The sequence below is a fragment of the Nelumbo nucifera genome, chromosome 2 (assembly GCF_055504915.1).
Source record: "Nelumbo nucifera cultivar China Antique chromosome 2, China Antique-T2T, whole genome shotgun sequence".
Lineage (NCBI taxonomy): Eukaryota > Viridiplantae > Streptophyta > Magnoliopsida > Proteales > Nelumbonaceae > Nelumbo > Nelumbo nucifera.
This window is the reverse complement of record NC_142650.1, coordinates 9,192,041-9,218,647: the sequence shown is the minus strand read 5'-3', so window position 1 is coordinate 9,218,647 and position 26,607 is coordinate 9,192,041. Positions and strand designations below refer to the sequence as shown.

Sequence of the window (26,607 nt, the reverse complement as noted above, 5' to 3'; positions counted from 1 at the left end):
AACCCCTATGCCAAATGGACTCAGGTTTCCAATGAGCATTTTTCAGAACTGGAGTTTCTGGCGTTCCCATTAGGAGCATACAAAACCTGGTTGATATGACCTTCCATGGGGACTGACCTCACCACGGTAAGGGGTATGCTTCTTGATTTTTTCAGATATGGTGCTGGATGAATTTTACAGCAAGTTAATTGCCACTAAAGAGAGACATGATAACATGCCACTGACCTAATCTCTAAAGAACCTTTGCCTTGTCACTTACCTACCATATGAACCCAAAGGAGCATACCAAGCTTAAAGGATGGGTTAATAAATTATTAGCAAAAAGATTCATCAGGGAGAACCTAAGCCTATCTGATGTACCCTCGTATATAACTCATTTCATTGAGATCCTAACTTACATACTCCTTTATTTTCTATAGTGTAGAAGAAACCGGAGAAGACAGGGTAAAATGATCCCAAGCGTCTTCAAAAAGGATTCTCAAAATCCAATTACAGAGTTGATTTCTCCACAGTTGATATTTTGTGGCCTAAGTTTTCTATAAAATCCGCAGCTTGATTTGAAGGTGGGTGTAAGATGAATCAAAAACAATCAAGAATGTTAATGATATCGTAGAACCAATATGAGAACGGTGCGAACTGTTTGAGGAAATGGTAGCAAGTGTTCAATTGGGTTGAGAGATCAGCAAAGGGTCTAGAAGATAATGCTAGCTAGACAAGGAGTTCACAGAGGCCAGCTGAATAGGGATTTTGTGTCCTCGGGAGAGTGATTTGTGAGGAAAGAAAACTGTAACGAGGCAGGTATACTTGGACCTAGCCTACAGAAGTGGGGTTTCCTGAGCACATATGAAAATTATGTACATTGTATCATACATATTCTTTTCCACTATTAATAAATTGATTTTTTTGGTTGCTAATAAAAACAGTGTGGGTATGTAATCTGAGAAGAATTTGGGTTTGGAACCATCCTTAAGGGGAGGCAACATCTCGTGCCTCCTCTTAGGGTGTTTGTACTATTTCTATCTCCATTTAATAAAAATACCATCCATTCATAAAAAGAATAAATAAAAACAGTGTGGGTAAATTAACCTTAATGTTTCAATGTTGTACAACCTGTTGGATATCCCTAATAATGTTGGTGACCGACCCAAGGTGCTACTGTGGTAGAGCTATCCTATTGAGGCAGTCCACCATAATTTCAAATTCCTTTCCACTCGATACTTTGTATCCTAGGTCCAAAGCCATTTTTTTAGATAATTGAAAAGTTATTTTATTATCAAAATGTAAGCGAAGACACAGGATCCCAAAGAGAGGCACAAGGTGCTACCTCTCTTGAAAGTAAAAGTGTAAGAGACCACAATACACTATAATCAAATCATTACAAGGTTGCCCAATACAGATGTTCCCCCAAGGCCCCCTGTTTAGCGAGACTATCAGCCATAGCATTTGCTGACCTTCTCACTCAATGTGTACTACCATTTATATTGCTTGTTAACCAGCTTGCCTTCTTCAAGAAGTCCTTGTAGCACCAAATTACTGAGCTCAGGTCTGTTAACCAGCCCACAACCACCTTAGAATCTCCTTCAATTAGGAGATGCTCCACTCCTATTTGATTTGCTATCTGAATACCTTGTAGAGATGCCAGAAGTTCAGCCTTGATTGAGTCTCCTATTCCCACTGGACCAGAGTATAAGGCCAAAATGTTGCTGTCCTTATCTCTTAATACCCCCCTTATGCTTGAGGGGCCAGGATTTCCTTGACTACTACCATCAAAATTCAGTTTAACCCAGTTATCAAGTGGCGGAGTCCAAATGTCCAATCTACAATGAGGAGGAGCTGTTTGCCACTGCTGACCAGTTTCTCCAAAAGTCATCAAAGGGAACACAACAGAAAAAATCCAAAGTTTTCAGCCAGTTAACTACCCTTGTTAGTATACATTCCTTAACAAGTAAGAGGCTTCTTTCCTTTTCTTGAAAGATTCTTGCATTTCTTTCTTCCCAAATTGTCCAAAGTGTGGCAGCTCTAATAGATTTCCACATAGCCTTCCCTCCTCTAGTGGGCCATACAAAGGTCAACAGGTCAAAAAGCAAACTTACATTTGAAGGCCCATTCCACCTGATCAAAACAAGGCAAAAATCCAATCCCAAATAGCCACAACAAAAGAAAATGAAGTTAGTAAGTGAAAGCAATACTCACCATTTGCTTTGCAAAGAATACACCAGTTAGGGGATAGGCATATGAAAGGCTTTTTCGTATACAAACAGTCTAAAGTATTGATCTTCCCATGAATCACTTCCCAATTTCACTTAATGAAGGAGGAATGATGTTACATTTTGATGGGAGTGCAACGAGCGTTGCAGGCAATCCAGGGTTTATTGGAATAGGGGGATTCTTAAGGGATGAAAGAGGTAACATTTGTTGGGTTTATAGTGGACCAATCAGTTTCACAGACTCAACTAAGGTTGAAGTGTTGGCTGCTTTCACTGGAATCAGAATAGCTAAAAGTTTGGGTATTCAGAATCTTTCCATTGCAGGGGACTCAACAAATACCATCAAATGGTTAAGGGACAAGGAAGGAGGTCCTTGGAGGTTAAGCCATTATTTGGAAGAAGCAAGGGATTCCCTACATAGTTTAAATGTAAACCTGTTTTGGATTCCGAGGGAACTTAATCCTATTGCAGATGGCTTAGTTAAATTGGGTGCTTGCTTAGAAAATCTGTATAGTGATAGGATTCCTCCTTTGTAACCTTTGGGGTTCTCCCCTGCTTTGTACATCCTCTCATGTACTCCTTTTTTATTTTAATGAAATCTGGTTAAACTTTTCTCAAAAAAAAAAAAAAAGAAAAGAAAGAAAGAAAGAAAGCAGCACAAGTAAAGATGCCTTTTGGGTGGGGAGATCAAATCCTCTTATTTGGCTTTAGAGGACCCAAACAAACACTATCAAGGACACGAAGAAGCTCCAAAACAAGAACGAGTTCAGCATCTCTTATGTCCAAAGCCATTTGAACTACTTCCTTTGCCACCCAAGCTTCCACAATGTTGATAGAAATCTTCCCTAGATGATGTGTTTTGCTGAATTAAGTGCTTAGCAAGGATGTTTCTTGCAACACATCCTATGATGGTGTCTTTGTCCTGGCTCATCAATGCATCAAAGGTTATCTTGAGTTGTGGATCCCTCCAAACAATGTACATTATATGCTTTTCTTGTCAATGTGTAGTTGGGTTGAAAATACTTCTTATGGATTATTATCTCCATTGCAGCAGCATTCTCAAAATAGGTGCACCAAGATACTTGAAGCATTTCCCTATAGTCCTACCATAAAGGCATAAAAAAATAGGTGCACCAAGATACTTGTCTTCCTTTGAGAAAATAGGAATTCTCATTGCACCAAGATACTTGTTTTTAGAGTTCATTTGGGAGGTTTTTGGAGAAAAATAATGTCGACTTATTGGAGATATCTTTTGGCCCAATGCCTCCTTAAAGTCCCTTAGATCCTGAGAATTTTGTTATGTGTACCGACTTATTGAAGTTTTGCCTCCTTGAAACCCTATTATAAAGCCCTTCATGTGCGCACTCCCTCTGAATGGTTGTTAAAGTATCTAGTATCCTGAACTTTAAATTCCAAATAGCCACTTAGGAATGTAAGTACAAGATAAAAGTGCATGGTTATAGACTTTTCCAACAAATAATTAAGGCCACAGGTCTAGTAAAGGTAAATAATCATGATTGAAGCTGTTATTGCATGTGCATTTTGAACACATTTTCATATATTTTGGGTTTAAAACATGAATAAATAACTATAAAATTTATAATATAAATCCAAAGCCATTGATCTGCACTTCAGGAATAACATTGTGATCTAGTAGATCTTTTCTTAAAGCAACAAGACCCCATTTCTCTTATACATCAAATTCCTCTGCAAATGCCTTGGTTTGAACAACATGATGACAAAGTTGCAATAGGTTCTCAACAGTACTACAGGTCAAACAAACACAAATATGGTTTACCAACCCCTAGTTCAGCATGATGGAAAACTAGAACAAACTGGGAAAGGAAAAAAAAATTAAGAACATGTAAAAACAAAAACTTACCTCAAAGTGTGTCTCACCACATGAACATGAAATAGTCACCATTACTGGACAAGGAGCACAGGCACCTCTACATTAATTAAAAGAAAGGCCCATTATAAATCATATTGGAAGGTCCATTATTTGTGTGTGTGTGTGTGTCTGAGTGCGTGCGTGCATGTGTATGTGTAAGTGTTTCTTTTAGATACTCCATATTCATGCTAATAGCTTAATGTCTAGGTAAGATTTTTCCATTGAAGATATTTCACATTTGTATGTTTGTATGTATCAAATTGTCATGGCCATTTTCTTACCTTAAAAATGCAAGTAGAAAGCCTCTAGAAACTAATGAATGAAAGGCTCTAAAAGAGCAAGGAAAGGGCCAAGAGGATGTACTTGAAGCAGTAAAAAACCATAGAAGGATTTAAAACTTGACAGAAGACATCTCATGATAGGGTGTGATGGTGGAACAGGATTAGTGTAGCCAATTACAAATAAATGGCACAAGCCTTGTTGAGTTGGATTTCCGAGCTAGGCACTTCTTCGGTACTTTGGATTATCATGCATAAATGATGTTCATCTTTTAAAATAATATAATGCCCAAGTATGATACTTCATTAAATAACTCCTACAGAAGCATATGCTTAAAGAAAGCATATATGTTAATTTCTGAAAGGAGGCTATTGGCCTCCATAAACCAACAGTATGATCGTCATCTGGGATTGCCAAAAGAACTAAACCTAATGGGCAATCAATTTGATTCCTTTAAAAATGCCTATGACAAGTAAGGAAGCATATCAGTGAAACTGATGAGGTTGACAAGAAGAATCTTCTCAGTAAAGAAAACTACAAGGAGAACAACAATGTTCAACGTCATTTCACTCACTTCAGAAAAGGTGGAATGTTTATGGTTCCAATAGTGTCCAAAAATATCACCAAGGACAGACCACAAAAGGCCTTTTCAAAAAGGCAGGTGTTACCAAATAATAAAAAAGTTGAGGAAGCATGCTTAGGTGTTAGATTTATTTACCACTTTACATTCAAGTCAGCCCAATCATCAAAAAAAACATTTTTATTATTATCAAAATTAAAAAGAAACTCAATGATTACTTCAGGCATCACATGGACAAAAGATCAAATGCACATATCATTCAACTACAGGTAAGGGTTTCTTTGATAACTACTTGCTACCTACATGAAGTGTTGGGTACCAGAATTTTTGGATTGAAAGGGAAGGATGACCACCATGTGAATGCAATTAAATCTCAGAGGCTAATTTCCTGCCACTTGACCAATGGCTCTAGAAGAGATATTGGGTTTTCAACCAGATGAAACCAACTCCCAACAATTAAGATGGAGTTGATGACATGCCAAGACCCTATAAAATAAGTCCCACTCAGACTGATACTCAAGTCCAGGACCATAAGTTTATTGTAGGCCCACATAACTGCAGGCATGGTGGACACCTCCCGTGAGAGGGCCAGACACGGGAGAGGAGGTAGAGTTTCAAGAGGTCACCTTTCCGGGTATGCTCCCCAATCTGCTATCCCCTATGTAGAAGCAGCTCGCAATAACACTTGGACAAAGGAAGGAGCAGCTTCCATCAAAGCCGGTCCAAGCTGTTTCTACATAGGGCTGGAGGGAGAAGGTGTTCAACAATGACTGGACTACCTCAAAGCATGCCTGGTTGGTTCTGTCACTAAAAACTTCTCAATGGAAGCTATCCAGCACTGGGCGTCTAGAAATTGGAACGTTCCTTTCAGGGTGAGGGTAAGGCAAATCTCTAACAATAAGTATCTATTTATTCTTCCCTCTGAATTGGAGGCCCTACGTATCTGGAAAACTGGTGCTCGAAACTTGTTTGGGGAACTCCTCCATCTCGAACCTTGGAATCCCAGGCAAGGCAACTGGCATTTTGGGAACAACGAACCCACCTCTTTCTGGGTTAGAATTGTGGGTCTCCCATTGCATCTTTGGTTAGAAAACTAGGTGAAGAAAATAGGAGACCTTTGTGGAGGTTTCAAAGAGCTGGATAACTCTGTTTCTGCCAAAAGCACAATGGAATGGATACGAGTAAAAGTCCGTTGGCAAGGCCCACCTCCCTCAGTGGCGAACATGGTCGAGGGAGATGATATTTGGACAGTGGCTCTCTGGCCGGAACTAGGCCAAGATTTTAGAGGGGGTGCAGCAGCATCGACGGAGATGGTGGAGGTTGAAGATGATTGGGTTTCAATGAAATTGAAAGGCCAAGATATAGGAGAGTTGGTGGTTTCTTGTGCCTCTTTTTTCAAAGTCTTAAGTCAGCCCCCTAGTCCTGTTGGCCCTCCCTTTCCAGTTAAGGATGTTTGGTGCAGACCAATTCCCCCTAGAGTAGGTAGTTTTTGCTGGGAAGCTTTTTTGGAAAGAATCAACACTGGTGATATGCTCCAAAAGAAAAGACCCAAGACATGTTTATCCCCTTACTGGTGTGTTCTTTGTAAAGCAGAGGGGAAAACTGGTTTTCACCTCTTGGTGACTTGCCAGTTTGCTAAGTCCATTTGGATGTGGGCACTATCCCTTTTTGGGTGTAAATGGAATCCTCCATCAAATTTGCAAAGCCTTTTTTCCCCTTCCTTCTTCAGATGCCGAATGAAAAGGGGAAGGACCATGTGGAGATGTTTGAGGGCTGCAGTATGTTGGGCCCTTTGGGAGGAAAGGAATTCCAGAATCTTCTCTGAAGTAGAAAGAAGCAATGAAAAACTGAGAGAACTGATCCATATAAGGGTTGTACAGTGGCTGAAATCTTCAGAGCTTTTTAAAACTAAACTTTGATGGGAGTAGTCGGGGGAATCCTAGACAGTCGGGGATTAGAGGTGTGTTTAGGGATGAAAATGGGTTTGTTTCAGCCATGTTCTCTTGCCCAATTGGAGTGGGTGACTCTCTCAGGGCTGAGATCTTTGCAGTTTTGGAAGGAGTTCAAAGAGCAAGGAGGTGAATATAAGAAAACTTGTCATTGAAAGGGACTCAGAGGTGGTGGTAGGGTGGCTGAATAAAGAAAATAGCAGATTATGGATGTACAGTAATGAGAGGAGGAAATTTAGGTGGCCGGTTCAAGAGATGGAAGTTAAGATCATCTGGGTGAAAAGATCAGCTAACTCTTTTGCGGATGGGTTAGCTAAGCAAGGAGTCGAGAGGGAGTCAATGTTTTGGGCACATGTGTAATTTTTTTTCCTTTTGTTCTTGGGAATTTTCAGTTCCAGTTGGAAGATAAGAAAGTTTATCTTCCTCACTGTAATTACTTTTGTGATTAAGTAATGAAATGTTGTTATTGATAAAAAAAAATTCTCCCTCTCTCTAGGAGCAAGGGGAACTGCCCCCTCCCCCACCGCACCCGGTAGTACAGTTGGAAGCTGAAGGAGACTGACCCAGAGAACAGACAAATCTGGGTTGTTCGATCTCTGACTTGTGCCAGGCTTCTCTGTTAGCGGATACCTGGCAAAGGTTGAACTAACGTGGCTAGCTAGCTGGATGCCTGGCAAAAGAAGTCCCACAAGCAAAAGAGGCGACATGTCCGCCGGGGCCCAAGCTGAGTCAATCATCAGGGCGGCCCCTCCACAGGCCCACAGGCTTCTTCTCCCCCAAGCCCACCATTTGCCCCCGACTTGGTGGTCTAGGAGACAATCAACCCACTCTCTTCTCAAGCCGATGGCGGTTCCCCAAACCATGTTGAACCGCTTGTCATTTCAAGAGGTCGTCAACCTGAAGATTTTACAAGTCCGGAGTCTTGTAATCCCTCCAGCGGTCCCCAAGATAGGCAGTTACAGGCACACACTCATCCCCAGTTGATGGATTCCCCTCTATCACCAGTGGATATGGCTCTGGCTTCAACAACAACATTTCTAGAGTATCTTAGTGATGTCTCCTCGCCTTAAGTCTCCCCGTTTGCAATGGTGCGACCGGACTTTGACCTGAAGGTAAATGAGCCAACTTCTAAGGTAGCTCTTAACCCCTTAGATGAGAGCCTCTCACCCTGGGTTCTCTCTAAGTTCCTTTCATCTGGGGAATTTCTGGGGGTTTCTTTTACGGTATGGAAAGGGATACGGTGAACCTTTTGTTGGAAATAGAGAAGAGGTTCATCGAGGAAAAAGGAAGGATAGGAGAACTAACAGGGAACTCTTTCGTTTGGCCTGGGGACTCAATGACAGGGCAAGAGATTCAGGTAGTAGAGCTACTGGATCTAGGAGACACAGTTAATTTCTTCTTTCCCTATGCCGACCCTTAAGATTGTTTCTTGGAATTTTAGGGGATTAAACTCGGGAAGGAGGAGAATGTCCATTTGCTCTTTTTCGAATAAGTGGCAGCCGGATGTGGTGTGCTTACAAGAGTCAAAACTACAGCAAGTGGATGCTTCCATAGTTAGAAGCATATGGGGCCAAAGGAATTGTGATTGGTTTGTCTCCCAGCTTTAGGCATGGCAGGCGGAATTTTAGTGATTTGGAGCAATGATACTGTTGAAGTAACTGATAGTTGGTTAGGGGAATTTTCTATCTCTCTAAAATTTAAGGTGATAGTTGGGGGTTTTGCAGGCTTAATGGCCTCATTCTATGGCCCTACTGATGCTGGTGATAGACCCAGATTTTGGAATGAAAAATGCACTCAGAAAGGGAGATTCCTCCACTCCTTGGTGCATCGGAGGGGACTTCAATACGATCAGATTTGCCTCAGAGAAAAATGGGCAAGCTAGAAGAGATAAAGGAATGAGAAAATTTGCAAGTTTTGTTCAGAGGTGGGGTTTAATGGATTTGCCTTTGGCTGGTGCTAACTTTACTTGGACAAACAACCAAGCTGCACCTACGCTAGTGAAGTTGGATGGTTTCCTTATCTTACCTGACTACGAGGACAGCTTTCCAAACTTAACTCAGTTAGCTCTCCCTAGACCCTTGCCAGACCATACCCCCCTTTCTCCTAGACAGTGGAGGGCTATTTCCTCCATTCAGATTTGAACATATGTGGTTAAAGGAATATGGCCTCATGAACATAATTCAGGGGTGGTGGGAGAACATGAGCTTCTCTAGCTCAGCTAGCCATGTGTTCCATTTGAAACTAAAAGATCTGAAACAAAAAATTAAAGTGTGGAATAAAGAAGTTTTTAAAGGGGTTGAGGCCAAAAAAGCTGAGTATCTCCAGCAAATTGTTGATTTGGATTTAGAGGAGGAGAGAGGCCCCTTGAGTGAAGAAAATAGGAAGAAGAGATCCCAGGCTAAGCTGATTTTTGACAAACTTTCAATTCAAGAGGAGGTTAAATGGAGGCATCGTGTTATGGGCCCAGGCGTAGGATCTCGTCACGGGTCGGTCCACGGGGAGAACCTCTAGTTTCCCCTTGCCCCTCCCTTTGCGTGCTAACCCTATCGTGGCGACTTAAGGGGTGATTTGTCCAAGAGATCACCCTAACTCTCCTTTACTCTTCTCTTTGACTAAAATTTTGGATGCCTTTATTCAATAATAGTGGCTCCTTAAATAGGAGATTACAAGAGTCCTGCTCTTAGGGAGACTCCTTGCTGAATAGGGAGACCTCCAACTCTATCTTGATAAGATAAGACTGATAAGATAAGATAAGTCTCTCTTAATCCTAATCTAATAAGATAAGATAATCTCTCTTAATCCTAATCTAATAAGATAAGTCTCTCTTAATCCTAATCTAATAAGATAAGTCTCTCTTAATCCTAATCTAATAAGATAAGATAATCTAATCTACTAACTTAATAAGATAAGAATAACATGATAGTCTAATCTAATCTGCTAAATGGATAAGACTGTTGCTGCCGAATTGGATAGGATGAGAACACCGGATCATTGTTCCTGCTGCTCCCAATACGCGTCCACATCATTACTCCCCTCTTGGACTACACACTTGTCCTCAAGCTCGAATTCAGGATGGGTGTCGGGAAACACCGTCAAAGGAATCTCGGATAGGTGGAATGACTTTGCCCTCCTGGATCGGGTTCCAATGAAGAGGGTTCATCCTCATCTTCCTCTTGTTTCACCAGGAGGCAGAAAAGTCTCTTGCACTTGTGCCCTGCTGAGTAGAGTTCGTCGCAATTAAAACATTGTCCCCTCGCCCTGCGTTCCGCCATCTCAGCCCTGGACAAGTGCTTAATAGAGGGTGCAACGACGCTGCTCCCCACACTGGATGCTGATCTGGAATTGTTGCTCGTCTGTGGCTTCTGTTCTTGGCTGACTACTGAATATGGAGCCATTCCGAGTGGTTCCGGGGATGCCCATGCTGATGGAGGCCGCCCCATACTGAAGGTTCCACGGCTGAGTTGTAGTTTGCATTCGAAGGCGCGAGCTATATTCATGGTTGTAACCAGGTTGGGGGGATTCTGCATTTCCACGTCCACCCGCAGGGGTTCTGCTAACCCAGCGGAGAACACGTCTACCTGCTGGTCCGATAGCACTGAAGATGCCCTCGCGAGGAGGGTCTGGAATTGGCGCTGGTATTCTGCCACCGTGCCGGTTTGTTTAAGGTTAATCAGCTCGCCTAAGGGGTTGCTTGTCAGTGGGGGCCCAAATCTAAGAAGGCAGTAGGACTTGAACTGGGTCCAACTGAGCCCAGGTTCTTCCTGTTCTAATCGATAGAACCAGAGTTGCGCTTTCTCTGTTAAGTGAAAAGCAGCTAGGCTTAACTTATCCCGGTCATTTGTCCGTTGATTTCGAAAAAATTGCTCGCACCGGTACAGCCAGCCCAAGGGATCTCCGTTGCCGTTGTATGACGGGAATTCTAACCTGCTGTACTTGGGGATGACTGCGGCCCCCTGGTTGCCGGACTGTTGTTCGCCGGAAGACTCCGGCAGATCTGGTCGGCGACCACTAGTGGTTGTCACCCCTTTTGTGTTCCTCTCTTTGCTAGAAAGGAATAACTCCATCAGACGTCGTAGCTCCCTGACTTCGTCCTTGATTTCCCGTACTTCCGAGCTGGTCTCCATGAGCCGGTGCTCGAGTTCGTGGACCCTGGACGACAGCTGCTCCAGATCACCCATGACGCTTTGCTCTGATACCAAAATGTTATGGGCCCGGGCGTAGGATCTCGTCACGGGTCGGTCCACGGGGAGAACCTCTAGTTTCCCCTTGCCCCTCCCTTTGTGTGCTGACCCTATCGTGGCGACCTAAGGGGTGATTTGTCCAAGAGATCACCCTAACTCTCCTTTACTCTTCTCTTTGACTAAAATTTTGGATGCCTTTATTCAATAATAGTGGCTCCTTAAATAGGAGATTACAAGAGTCCTGCTCTTAGGGAAACTCCTTGCTGAATAGGGAGACCTCCAACTCTATCTTGATAAGATAAGACTGATAAGATAAGATAAGTCTCTCTTAATCCTAATCTAATAAGATAAGATAATCTCTCTTAATCCTAATCTAATAAGATAAGTCTCTCTTAATCCTAATCTAATAAGATAAGTCTCTCTTAATCCTAATCTAATAAGATAAGTCTCTCTTAATCCTAATCTAATAAGATAAGTCTCTCTTAATCCTAATCTAATAAGATAAGATAATCTAATCTACTAACTTAATAAGATAAGAATAACAAGATAGCCTAATCTAATCTGCTGAATGGATAAGACTGTTGCTGCCGAATTAGAAAGGATGAGAACACTGGATCATTGCTGCTGCTGCTCCCAATACGCGTCCACATCACATCGGTCTAGGAATCTTTGGTCGAAAGAAGGTGACAACAATACTAATTTCTTTCACAAAATGGCTAATGCTAGAAGGCGCATAAACAGCATTAAATCTCTAAAAGTAAACAGGGAGGTGTTGGAAGAGGATAGCAGAATTAAAAATGCCATTGTGGGTTTCTATTCAGATCTGTATAAAGAAAGATGGCAAAAGAGGCCTAGGCTGGAACCTGGATGGATTGGATATTAACAGAATATCAGAAGAAGAGGCTGCTGATTTAAAAAAACCATTTACAGAGGAAGAAATCAGGGAGGCTATCTTTCAGCTAGAAGGGGACAAAGCCCCAGGCCCGGATGGTTTTACTTTGAAGTTCTATAAGCTGGGTTGGCAGTTCATTAAGCAAGATCTGCTGAAGGTCTTTGCAGAATTTCATGCAAATACTTCTCTGGAAAGATGTCTCAACTCAACTTTTATCACCTTGGTTCCTAAGAAGGAAGGGGCCTTGGAATTAAAAGATCATAGGCCCATCAGCCTCTTAGGAAGTGTTTATAAAGTACTAGCAAAAGTCTTAGCTTCAAGGCTGAAGAGAGTGATGGGTAAGATCATCTCACCCTCCCAAGGTGCTTTTGTAGAAGGGAGACATATTCTTGATGGGGTGCTTATCGCTAATGAGTTGATTGACTCGCGTAGAAGGGAGGGTAGAGAGGGGCTGATTCTCAAGGTGGATATTGAAAAGGCTTTTGACCATGTCAGTTGGAATTTCCTGGAATATATGCTTGCAAGAATGAATTTCAGTTCTAAGTGGCAAAACTGGATAAAGGTCTGTGTAACCACTCCCACTTTCTCGGTTCTTCTCAACGGTGTTTCCTGCGGTAGGTTCAAAAGCCCAAGGGGTATAAGGCAAGGAGACCCTTTTTCTCCCTTTCTTTTCAATATAATTATGGAAGCCTTAAGTACGCTCACTTGTAGAGCAACAAAAAGTGGAATTCTTCATGGATTTAAAGTCGGTGAAAGAGGAACTCAGCTCTCTCTTCTTCAATTCGCTGATGACAGTATCTTCTTTTGTGACTACTCTTCTGATCAGTTGGCCTATTTGGGTTATATTCTCAGATGGTTTGAAGCAGTCTCAGGTCTCAAAATTAACTTGTCTAAAAGTGAACTGTTGAAGACAGATGAAGGACTCCCTGATCCCAAAATGGCTAGAATCTTGGGCTGTACATCTGGAAAGCTGCCTACCACATACCTTGGTCTCCCCTTGGGAGCCAAATGCAGCTCTAAGAAGATCTGGGACCCAGTTATTGACAGATTTGACAGGAAATTGGCAATGTGGAAATCTAAGTATCTCTCAAACGGAGGTAAGCTCACTCTAATTAAGAGTGCCTTATCTTTGTTTCTCAAAAAGTTAAGAGTGTCTTATCTTCACTCCCAATCTATTATCTTTCCTTATTTCAGATTCCTGCTAGTGTTGCAAAGCTTCTAGAGAAGAAAATGAGACTCTCTTTATGGGCTGGATGGAAGAATAATCCCAGATTTAACTTGGTTAGATGGAAATCTGTGTGCAAATCAAGAACTGGTGGTTTAGGAATCAGAAATATTAAAGCTGTTAACAAGGCTCTCCTTGGTAAGTGGTGCTGGAGATTCAACAAAGAGAGGAGCAGCCTCTGGAGGAGAATTATTGCAGATAAATATGGGCTCACGAATCTAGGGTGGGAGTCGGACCCTGGTTTTCTCCCAAGGGGTTGTGCTTTGTGGAGCAATGCTGTCTCTATTTCCCCAGATTTCCAAAGGCTGTGTTTGGAAACGATGCAAATAAGCGTGAATGCAAATATGTAGAGTGTAAAACAGTCCATATAAATTGCAAAGTTGGGTTAGTTTTGCACTGGCACATTTACCTTCTTACCAAACAGACTTTTAGCTGTAATGGGTGCAAACACGAATTCCAATAAAGCATATGCCTTTTTTTATCAAAAGCCCACTTGAATCCAAATTTACCTTTTTTTTTATTGATGTACTTTTACATCTTATTATCAAAGTAAATATGCATTGTAAAATGTGTTTTCTGTCATTTGTCAATGCATAAATCTAATGTTGCCAAATACAGGCAAAAGTGAACCAGAGTGCAAATTTACCCTGAACCAGAATTTACACTCCATTTGCATTGTTTCCAAACGCAGCCTACAGAGAATTAAATGCAAAGTTGGCAAGAGCAACCTCTTTAAATTCTGGTATGATAAGTGGTGTGGGGACACTGCTCTAAAAGAAAGTTTCCCCTCTCTTTTTGGCATTGCACAAGATAAAGATACAGTAATGGAAGACTGCTTTGATTTGAGGAATGGTGAAGTTGTTTGGAGCCCTATCTTCGTAAGGAATCTTAATTATTGGGAAATAGGTCCACTAACAAATCTTTTAAGCCTCTTCAAGCCCAACCTGCAGGCAGGTGAAAGATTTTGGGCTTGGGAGACTTCTGGCATTTTCTCATCTAAGTCTTTCTACAACAACCTCATGGCCGGTGAAGATGGAGACTTCCCTTGGACAATAATCTGGAAATCCCATGCTCCTTCAAAAGTAGCTTTCTTGGTTTGGACTGCAGCACTTGATAAGTGCCTAACCACAGATCGGCTACTCAGAAGGGGGATGCAGCTTCCTAATATCTACTATCCTTTCTGCAATGAAGTTCCTGAATCTTCCAGCTACATTTTTATTCACTGCAACTTCTCTCAGCAGCTCTGGGATATGGCTCTTCCCTGTTTTGGTGTCTCCTCTTGCCCTCCTGCTTCTGTCATACAGATTCTTTAGGGGTGGACCTTAGAGGGCCTGACTGTAAGAGGCAAGCTGCTTTGGAAGATCTTTCCATCTGCTATCCTTTGGGCCCTTTGGAAGGAAAGGAACAGCCATATTTTTGACAACCTTTCCAATGACACAGTTTCAGTCAAAAACAAAGTTATAGGTTTTTTATGTTCCTGGTTAAGTGTACAAAGAGCTTTCACTGGAGTTCAGCTTTTTTCTTTTTTGCAAGCTGGACCATTCTTTATCTGTGAAATCCTTCTGTAAATTCCCATTGTACAGGTCCTCAATGTACATGGGCTGATGTATCTGGTTTTTCTTTGCAATACAATACTTTACCTTCTTCAAAAAAAATAAAAAAACTGCGGACAATAAAACAATTATTGAACTACCTCCTCCAGTCCTATATTTGGAAATCATTACCTTAATTCAAAATTATGTGATCAAAGAGGTAGTTAATTTGAGATAACTGAAGTGCATGAAACTTTTGAGTTGTGACTACAGGCTTTAATCACCAACAGGTCAAGCTGATTAAGTGTTCCTATGGAAGATCAAAAACATCTCGGAGAGACTTTAGGTTTCTATAATGAAGGAATGGAATTTCTGTATACAGATAGAAAAAATAAATAAAGATGTGCAAAAAAAGAAAAAAAAAAAAACAATACCTGTGGCATGGAGAAGGGCATTTATGGTTATTGCACCGTAATTTCCTCCCGCATATCTGAATTTTTTTTTTTTTGGGGGGGGGGGACTAATATAAGTTAAACATGCTTACACACATCTAAACAAGCATATTATAAGCACATCTAAACAAGCACTGTGACATACACCTCTGAGCAAGGAGGGCAGTCCCCATCACAGCAGCGACGCCTACAAGCATGTCGTCCACAATCTCTTACTCGCTGACACTTCCTTTCACAGGCCAAATCTTGATAGCAAGGAACCTATTCCAAATTCAGTCTAAAGTTGTGCATCGTAAGACAAAAAATAATTTCATATTATCTTTCCTAACAGCAACAAGAGGATTATGACCCATGAAGGGGGAAAAAAAGAGGATTAAGACTATTCACTAAATATGGGATGAAGTAACAGTCAGAAATAGCAGCCTACCCATACCTCTTTCTTCAAACTCCCACACCTACAAAACTTCACAGTAACATTCCTGCAAGTCTCTACGCATGGACCGCGATGACACCGCTCAGGACATCTATGAAGACCGCAGCTCAGCATCTTACCACAAGTCAATCCACAAGTCGGCACCACGACATCACAAGACATTCCTTCGTATACCTTCTTCCCGCATGGACAAATCCTTTTTCCCTGAAGAGGGCACTCACCACACGGATCCGAATGACATCCCTCAGCACAAAAATGCTTTCCACAACCAAGCATCCGTTCACAAGGATTCTCGCATCGAAACTCTCTTTCAAAGCACTCCCTCTCCTCCTTCGTCTTCCCACACCGGCAACGGTACACACCCCTCGCCCGACAAGGAGGACAAGTACCCTCATGGCAAATTTCCAAACACCGGTGAACCCCACAATCCAGTACTTTCGAACAAACACCGTTACAAGAAAAATTCTTGAAGCCGCATCGCCGAACATCTTCGACAGTCCCACAAAAGCAGCGGGTTTTTACGAGCTTCGGGCACGAAGGACAAGGACCAGGGTGACATAACAAGAAGCAATTGTGGCCACAATTGTATCTGAGGGGCCGACCGCAGATCTCACCGCATGAATGCGGAAGTATCCAAGGATCGCTGGGCGGATTCTCTAATTTGCCACAGAAACAGAAATAACTTCGGGGAATTTGGGATTTCGAGTACTCTACTCTGCATTTGGGACAACTCCAGTTGGAATTTTCTAGGGCTTTGGCAGCAGCTAAAGGGAAGAGTTCGCGGGAGAGGCGAGCGACGGCTCGTTCAGTGGCGAGATCGGAAGCTTGGCGAGCCCAACTTTGGATACAAAGGAGGTGGAAGACAGCGAAACAGCCATTGATGCAGGACCAGGTAGGATCAGAGGTTCGGATTCTCTCGAGGCATATGAGGCAGGACAGAGCCCCGGATCGGGAGGAGGTGAGGAACGTTTGGATCTTGGAGAGATCAGGCGATGATTGACCGGAGATTTGTAAATATGATTTGAAGATGGTGTCGGAGAGATCATCATGCCGAAGTTCGTCTACTCCCCCGGTGCTGTTGTCGGAATCCGCATCTGAGTCTGACGACAGAGAAAGACGCTGGGTTGTTGAGGCCATGTTGAGAACGAAGAGCGCAATGTGAGCAACAGGGTGATCAGTTGAAAGCTCCCCGCCGAAACGACAGAGTTTTCAACTGAAAATCCGTGTACAAAGAGAGAGAGACAACGTGATCTTCAACAATCTGGACCGCGCAATCAGTGGGGTCCAAAAGATCATCCTGACTATGATTCTAAATCCCGAATCATCGGCGGACATTGGATAAACTATTAAACAGTATTCCATTGGACATCTTCTCACTCTCAGCTAGATAGCACATGGGCTGGACTTATCAGCTGCACAACAGCGACAATGAGCCTGGGCATGGGCTACATCGTTTAGTCATCCGTGAGCGGCCCAGGTCCAACCAAACTGTTGATTGCTCATTGGATAAACAAGTGCTTATTTCTACCCATAAGCGCTTTTTTATCAAGCACTCACAAGTGCTTATTACTTATTAGTGTGAGTATTTGATAAAAGAGCGCTTCTGGGTAGTATTGCATTTTGAAAATTACTTGGCGGACCAAAGACAAGCCAAAAATGGAATACACGCTTTCTCGAACAAAGTTTTTAACTTATTCACAATGGACTTATTTTCTGAAGAAAAAAAAAATGCATACAAGCGTACTTATTAGTGTGTTTCTGAATTAAAATAAACACTTTTTTCGATAAGTGCTTAAAATAAGTATTCCCAAACAGGGGCTAAGACCCACTAATAAGCTTAGTTTGGACATGGTTAAAAACAAAGGATGGAATTTCGGATATAAAAGGACAATATATGAGGACATAAAATAATACTATAAAGTATTTAACTTGGCTGATATTTCTCATTGGCCGATGAAAATACTATTATAACATTATAATACTGTAATTATAATTATAATTATCAATGTATTTATCCTTTAGATTTAGTTTGGAAAGGAGTACAAATACAAAATACAAGGTTTTAGGCTCGTTTGATATCCCACATAACGAACAGGTAATGTAGGAATTGGCAAAATCTTATTAAAAAACAATACAATTTTTTTATAAATCTTTATTTTATCCCATTTCACAAATATTTATTTGTTTTCTAATTTTATTTTTCAAAACCTCCTTCAACAATGATATGATACCACGGGCCCTTTATTATATCAGATTCCCCACCTATCATTATTTTCAGCTGTACAAACAAATAAATATTTGTGAGGTTGGGCTGTTGGGAAAACTTTTTGCCCACCTCAGTTGATTCGCCAAAACACTCTCAATTTTCATGTTTAAAGGGGATTGTCAATCTCAACGTTATTTTTGATACTGACGTCAACATGCATAAACACCATGACAATATTTTTAGAAAAACAACGCCTTAAGAATGCTGGTTCCATGGTAAATGATTTTGAGGAATTGTTCCAATTTACCAAATGCCCGCTGAGGGGCGTTCTCCAACATGGATAGTCTCCCTTGTGACTGCGAGTTCCAAAAAAACAAAGGTTCTACACATGGTTTGAAAAAACATTGATCCTAGCAAAAAGAAGTGTTACTTGTTATGTAACTTATTTCTTGCTCCCCAGAACTTGAATTCCTGGTTTCAATAACATGCTTTGTTTGATAGCTTGAAAAGCAAACAATATTTACAATGATTGATGAACTATATTTGATCTTTTAAGTTCTAACAAAACTAGTGAATGACTCCGTATTAAGTACGGTGAAGTTAATTATAATTATATATATATATATATGAATAAACATTAACGATTTTTATTACCATTTTTATTATTATTTATAAACTGCCATTTTTTAAAACACTCGTATAGTCTACGGGTCCACATAAATTGACCCTTATATGTCAAACCCGTAAAATTATACGGGTCACTAAATTCAACTTGAACCATTTACTACTTTAATTTAACCATTCTTATTATTATTATTATTAATTTATTTTAGTATTTAATTTAAGTTTTTTGTTATATAGTAATAATATTAACTAAAATTGTAATTATTTAAATATTTACTTAAAATATTTTTTCCAACCAACTATAATTATTATATAATAGATTTGTTAATTCATATTTTGCATTTAAGAATAAACATTAATGATTTGGCTTAACAATTTTAATGACTGTTAATAAATATTGATTCTTATTTAAGGTTTAATTACTGTATTTGGTAATTATTATGGGGCATGCTTTGAATAAACATTAATGATAATTGATGATTGTTATTTCGTTTTTTATTATTTACTTAATTAAGTACTTGATGATTATTGTTATTAATTATTTCTATAAATAATTGATTGTTATTATTATTTACTTAACTCAGTAATTTTCAGCAATTAATTATTTGATTTTTTAATTATTTATAATAGACATTTAGGGTAGTCTGTTTATTTGATTTAAGAGACTTACCTTACCATGTTTTATCTAGACAATGACCCCATACTAAGTAAGGGGCAACTACAGTATCATTTAATTTGAAATTTACTATTTAACAATCAAAAATCAATGTCTTGTTGAGTAACCCACCCCCAAAAAGAGTATCAATAACTTTGAAATCATTAATCTATTTATAAAATAGTAAAATTAGATTGATGTTTACAACAATATCACCAATACTGCTTAATATTTAGGGACAAATGAATGGATAAAAAACATTTAAATGATATCCATTCAAAGAGGCAATGAAGGAAGAAAATCATTCAAAGAGCTGCTAAGAAAAACAATCCATGCCAAACAATATTTGCAGATGCATCCATCCTCTGAATTAAGAGATGAAAAATATAAAACTACAATCAAATCATCATGTATGACTACAATCAACTGATAATTTAATCAGGACTCCAAAGCCCATCCAACAGAGAAAACATGAGAGAAAGGAGAATAATAGGGCCATCCTAAGTATGGAAGTCACCTCCAAGTTAGGTGGTAATGATTATTTTGGTCAATCATGGTTACGGATTTTAAGTCTAAGCTCCCCACAGTGCACGTAGACTGACTAGAATTTATCTTTAGGAAAAAGGTAGGGAAACATGTACATAACATAATGGTATGTTTGAATTATGGGAAAAAATAGGAAATGCAGGTTGAAATTATAATTTTGGGCATATTGATGTGTCAAATTAAAGTCAATTAGAATACTCATAGATTTTTTGTTCATTCATTTAGTAGCAATTTGAATATTTTTTATTCCATGTCTTTATTAAGTAATATAGATAAATAATATATTAATAATTATGAAATTAGTAATAATAATAAGTACATTATTATTACTATTATTTACTAATAATATATTCTTATGATGTGTGTATTGATTTTGAAATCAGTAATATTAAATTATTATTATGAAATAATTGTGATTTTTAGTTAATTCCTAAAATAATGGATAATTGAAAATTTATAGTTTAACTTTAACCAAATGAAATATCTATTGGAGAATAATAATAGTAATAATTATAACTACTTATAATAATAATAATGTAAATAAGTAACACTATTTATATATTTATAAAATAATTAATATAAATATAAAATGAGTTTATCATGATTAATAATTAACATTATTAAAATACTTATTAATTATTGTTAATTAATTAATACTCTGAAGTAATAATTATCATTGTTATAATTAAGGAATTAATTATCATTAAGTAATTATAGTCAGTAATTAAATTTAATTATAAATCATTATTATTAGTAATAATTAATTATAATTATTGATAATAATAATAATATAAATATATAATTATATTAATTAACATAAATATTAATTATAATTACTGATAATAATTCTAATATAAACAATTAACATTAAATATTTATTTTAAAAATAATTAATAGGAGTTAATATAAATATAAAATGATTCTTTTCAAATTATTAATTACCATTATGAAAGTCGTTATTAATTATCATTCTGAATTAATAATGAGAAATATTATCAGTAATTATTATCAGTGAGTTATTATTATTAGTAATTAATAGCTGAAATTAATTAATTAGAACTCATTAATTATTATTAGTACTCCTTTCTTTCAAAAAGTTGACTCATCATCATCATCATCATCATCATCATCAATGACAACAACTTGATAAATACATAAAAATAAGTAAAAATCATTAATTTATTCTTTTATCTTTTGAAAAGCTGAATAAGAGAAAAATAAAATGGTTAGAATTGCAAATGAAAAATTATTTGGATTTTTGCAAAAAAAAAAAGTTATTGAACATAGAAAACCAATTATTCAAAAATAAGGTCGTTAATCAAAGAGTATTTAAAATTATTCAGTAAATAATAATTTTAAGAAATTAAAGTTATAAATTAATTATCTATTCAAATTAAAATGGGTAATTTCAGCAAATAATTTTAAGTAATTAAATTTTTCTATTAACATTTTTTTGATAATAATCAGTATTATTAATAGATTAATAATATATTAATAATTATGAAATCAGTAATAATAATAAGTATATTATTATTATTATTATTAACTAATAATATATTCTTATTATGTGTGTATTGATTTTGAAATCAGTAATATTAAAGTATTATTATTATTACTATTATTTTATTTTTTATTTTTATTAAGTAATTAATTTGTTATAAATACAATTTAGTTAATTTATAAAATAATATTTGCTTTTATGATTCTTTAAGTTTAACAATATTGAATAATAGAAAGTTTTATAATTTAACTTTCACTAAATGAAGTATTTATTGGAGAATAATAATAGAATTAATTATAATAATAGTAATAATTATAATTACTTGTAACAATAATAATGTAAATAAGTAACACTAATTATATACTTATAAAATAATTAATATGAATTAATATTAATATAAAATGATTATATCCCAATAATAATTAACATTATTAAAATACTTCTTAATTATCATTAATTAATTAACATTCTAGTAATAATTATCATCATTAGTATTAGTAGTAATTAATTATAATTATTGATAATAATAATAATAATATAATTAAATATTTCATATAAATGTATGAATTATATTTTCTAATAATAATTATAATATAAATAATTAACATTAAATATTTATTTTCAAAATAATTAATATGAGTTAATATAAATATAAAATGATTCTTTTTGAATTATTAATTACCATTATGAAAATATTTATTAATTATCATTTCGAATTAATAATGAGCAATATTGTGAGTAATAAATTATCAGTAATTAAGTATTAGTAGTAATTATTATAATAAATAATTTTTAGTAATTAATTAATTTTTATCAGTGAGTAATTATTATTAGTAATTAATAGCTGGAATTAATTAATTAGGAGTTAACAGTAATTAATAGTTATAATTAATTAATTAGAAGTAGTTAACAGTAATTATTATTAGTAATCAATAACTGTAATTAATTAATTAGCTTAGTAGATAACATTAATTAATAACACAATTTCCTTTTTTTTTAGGAAATGATTGAAAGTGGGAGCTTCCCACTTTTCACAACTTTGCATGGTGGTAGGCTCCACTCTCCATGTTAGTGGGCTCTTTTCTTGAACTACCACTAATCAGAAATTGGCACATGTCTAGTGGGCTCTGTTCTTGAACTACCATTAATCAGAATTTGACACATGTCCATTTTATTTAAATCTTTGGAATGACAGATGTCTGAATATAAATGAGCCACATGTCTGACTATAGGAGGCTTTGGCCTAAAATCATTACTTTAATATATATTAGATACGAAGAAATGTCTAGAAGAAAATAGATCAAATCTATTAAACACACTCTCTCTCTCTCAAAGTATCTCACAAGTCTCCTGTAAGAAGACAGCTTTAGATGTCTTTTACTGTCTTTTAGGAGTAATATTTGTCCTGCACCACTTATTAGTACACATATTTACATAGATTTAGGAAAAAGCTTGGCTGTTTGGAAAGCTGTTTTGAAGCTTTGTGTGCAAGACACATTGGCATGGGTGTGGGGTAAAAGAGTAATTATAATCAATATTCTTTTAATTATAAAGACATAAAGAACCAACTGCAGTAACGTGTCTTGTGTAGGAGGCTTCAAAACAGCCAAGGTAAGGGAAAATCTATGATATGGAAAAAGTATCTTTTCTATATTGTATCGGATGAGATGGAAAAATCAACATTCGCCTTCTCTATTTTGGTGAATATGGATTATCATACATAACCGGTTTTAAAAACAACCATTTAAATCATATTTTAAAAAAGAAATTCATTTCAGTATAAGAAAGACGTTAACGTCTTCACCGTTTAACGACACCCGGAAGCCGCTCCGGCAGATGGGGGTGCACGATGACCGGAAAACCTAACTTTTGAAGGTGAACAACGGCTGCCTCGGACGGCTAGTACAGGGGGCCTCTGACAAACAAAGATGGTCGGGAGCAAGAGAAGTCGTCTACCGGACGACGAATGAAGGACCACGGGGAAGAAGATGGTCGGGAGCTTCGAACAAAGTTCGTTTCTCCTTTTTTTGAGCACGGGGAAGAAGACGGCAGGGAGCAATCTACCGGACGGCTAATGGAGGAGCATAGGGAACAAGACTATTGTCGTTTTCAAACGGAGGAATAAAGAAGGCGTCGATTTTCGAACAGAGTTCTTCTCCTGTTGTTGTATTCAGGGGTATAGCGGTAATAATTTTATGACGGTGGGGAACAATCTACTGGACGACGAATGGAGGAGCACGGGGAAGAAGATAGTCATTGTTTTCGAACGGAAGAACTGAAAAGTCATCGATTTTCGAACAGAGTTCTTCTTCTTTCTTTGAGCATGGGGAAGAAGACGGTGGGGAACAATCTACTGGATGGCGAATGGAGAAACACGGGGAAGAAGACAGTCGTTTTTGAACGGAAGAACTAAGAAGTTGTCGATTTTCGAACAGAGTTCTTCTCCAGTTTCGATTTTTTTTTTTTTGAACTACCAAAAAGAGCCTTCATTTCATTATTATTTCATGGGTGGCGAGCAAAACTAGAAAGCATAAGCTCTCGCTCATTTGTTTTCTTTCTACGAAAAGGATTACAATTGATGTTTACTCACTCTAGCCAGACTCTAGTACCTACCAAGTAGCAACAACAATAGTAGTAGTAGTAGGTCTATCTCATACAGGTTCAAAATTCCGTTACGTATCGGTTTTTATCGGCCGATACGTATCGTTCTAGCAAATTTTCGGTACGGTACATAGTACCAAATTGAATATGCCATATCTATTCATCGTATCGAGGCCGTATTGTGCCCGTATTGTACCCGTATCGTTGAGTATCAGTGCGTTTCAGCACTGTATCGACCGATACAATACGATTTTACTGTGGCGGAAACACAAATAAAACTCCACTCGAAAGAGGGTTTCTAAACCCATTTCATAAGCCCTCTTTCTTTCCCAAATCCTTCAAAAAGCTTTTTAGCCTTTTTAAAGACTCAAATCTTATAAAAATTGTCAAAACATCTATAAATTTGCAAGATTCAACAAGTTTTTCAAGGTTGTGAAAAAAAGAGTGAAACTAAATATGTTTTTTCAATTTTTTTTTTTACATTTTCAGCCACTATTAGAAAATATAAGGGGAAAGAAAGTGGTTTGCCCCCTACCCCTTCGTTCGCCCCCAGACCCCCCCGTCCCCCTTTTCGTTGTAACCTAATTTATTTTTTTGAGTTAGGGGGGTCTTGTCGAAGCGGAGGCGTATGCATTTTTATTTTTCTTAATATAAAAGTTTTTTATTAAAGATAAAAAAAATGAAATCCCCCCTTCCTCCTTCCTCCTTCCTCCTTCCTCCTCTTAAGGAAGCTTACGCCTCTTGCATTCTGAACTATGCTTCACACCTCTAGGTAGTGGAATGCCTCAGTGTTTTAAAACATTGATATATATTTTTTTAGAATAAAATATGCAAAATAATTATTTCATCTATTATGTCCATAAATCCATTCAATTTTTTGTTACATATTTACTTTTCTTAAATTTAATTTAATTTTTGGAATAAAACATGTAAAATAATTATTTGAATAAAAATAAATAATTATTTAGTTTTTAGAAAATTAGAATAAAACATGCAAAATAATTACTTGATCTATTATGTTCATAATTAGATAGTATGTTTCTATTCCCAACTTCCCGTTTATTGATTATAATATGTTTTTTCATAAAACCCACTAAAATGTGTTATTTTTATGCATAAATATCTCATTTATATCTTATATTTAGTGATATTAATGTTTATTTATGATTTATTAAAGTATTTATAGCATTTCCATGTGTTTCTATGCCAATCTTAATTTTTCGTTTGTACCCCAAGGCGTTCCCAATATGTCTCTTAAATTTGACTTTCCTTTAAGCATAGTATTTCGATACTTTGAACCTTGTCTCCTACATACTACAAATTATAGTTTATCTAAAAACTAGCGGAATCCAAGATGGAGAACAGTCGTCCGCCGTTATTGTGTTTGTGGCGCTGCTTCTACTTCAGGGGACAAGGAACAAAGAACAACTCCTCCCATGTCAAAAGCCAGCTCCTTCGCCTCCTTGTCCATCTGTTTCATCACGTTGTGTTCTTTCCTAGCGATGAAGTTCCTCTTGTTATCTTGGGCGTTTACCCCAAATACAATTATCTGCAGATTCTCTTTCTCGGAAGCAACGACGGTGAACACATGTCCTAGTGGAATTATGAAACCTGTATTTGAAGACACACGGGAATTGCCCTTCTCATACTGTACCCCATCACCTTCTCCTTCTCTTCCTCTCTGGTTCTGACTAGAGATGTGTAGGCACGCCATCTCCCACCATCCACTCCCTTTCACTACAAAAGCTATCCTGGTCAACCTCGTGTTGTACAAGGGAGCTAGCATTCCTCCCTTGTTTATGTTGCTATATATGACAGAGATGTTGAGGTCTTTGAGCTGCTAGTAGTCGTTAGGTTGGGCGTCGTAGAGTTGTCCATAGCTGTTAGAATAGATGGGGCGTTTCTTCAACAGGTTGAACGGGCCCCTTGTCTCACTTTTGTGTATGCTCCATCGACGCCCGCCCTCTGATGATGAAGAAGCCTGCTCGCTCATGGCCTTAACGTAGCCGGGAGTTGAGATGGTCCTGAGGAATGTGACTATCTAGAGGTTTTCGTTGTCGTCTCTGTTCACCATGTAGACCATCGTTACAGCAGGAATCCTAACTACATCTCCACACTCAAGATTGTAGGATTCCCTGTTATCATTGTGCACCAAGTTGATTGTTGCCTTCCCCTTAACAACGATGACAACATCTGCATCCCAGTGGTGGGGGATCAGGAAAGTGTTAGGTTCGTCTTCCAGGATGGCCAAGCGGTAGTTATCTAGACCACTTAGAAGCTTGAACCGAGAGCTAAATCTCTATTTATCGAAGAAGTAGGGGTTACTCTTATGTCGCTGCTGCTGCTGCTGCTGCTCCTCCTCTCGGCTGCCTTCTCTTTGCTTATTATCTCTTCGCAGTTTCAGTGGGTAAGCCAGTGACAAATCTGCCGACAAAAGGAAGAGAGAGAGAGAGGAGGAAGAAACACGAAGGAAGCTTGGCTTTGATCACCATGGCTGAAAGAGAGAGAGCTTTGGTGGACGGATTCTCCTGTTTCGAATTGCGCTGAGGGGTATAACTGTTTCGCTGACGGGGAGGAATTGGAAAAAAATCATTTTTTTTGAATATTTTAAATTTTAATTATAATATAAAATAATTAATTACCAGTTAATATAGTAAATCCGGTAATTGCTGTAAACGTAGAGGGGATTTTCCATACGATATGGTTTTCCATATCATAATCGGACCCTCTTTCAAAACAGCCAAGATTGTCTCCTTAATTTTGGTTTAATCGCTCCAAGTAAACTCAATATAATCAGGACTCAAAATGCAGCCGCAGTAGTGCACTACTGGAATTTACATCCATTCCAGGATT

General features: G+C 37.9%; 1 protein-coding gene and 1 pseudogene across 1 annotated transcript in view; both read right to left on the bottom strand.

Moving 5' to 3' along the window:
• Positions 1-16,843, bottom strand: part of NFXL2 (NF-X1-type zinc finger protein NFXL2) — a 48,993-nt gene extending 32,150 nt beyond the window's left edge. Inside the window, exons 1-4 of the mRNA XM_010255434.3 lie at positions 15,622-16,843; positions 15,336-15,449; positions 15,171-15,226; positions 4,090-4,156 (exon numbers count right to left, since the gene is read on the bottom strand). Coding sequence (XP_010253736.2) covers positions 4,090-4,156; positions 15,171-15,226; positions 15,336-15,449; positions 15,622-16,758 — 1,374 coding nt within the window. The 5' untranslated portion in view covers positions 16,759-16,843. The remainder of the gene's footprint in view (positions 1-4,089; positions 4,157-15,170; positions 15,227-15,335; positions 15,450-15,621) is intronic.
• An 8,243-nt stretch (positions 16,844-25,086) lies between these two features.
• LOC104595005 (vicilin-like antimicrobial peptides 2-2 pseudogene) lies at positions 25,087-26,361 on the bottom strand (annotated as a pseudogene).
• Positions 26,362-26,607: the final 246 nt, after the last annotated feature.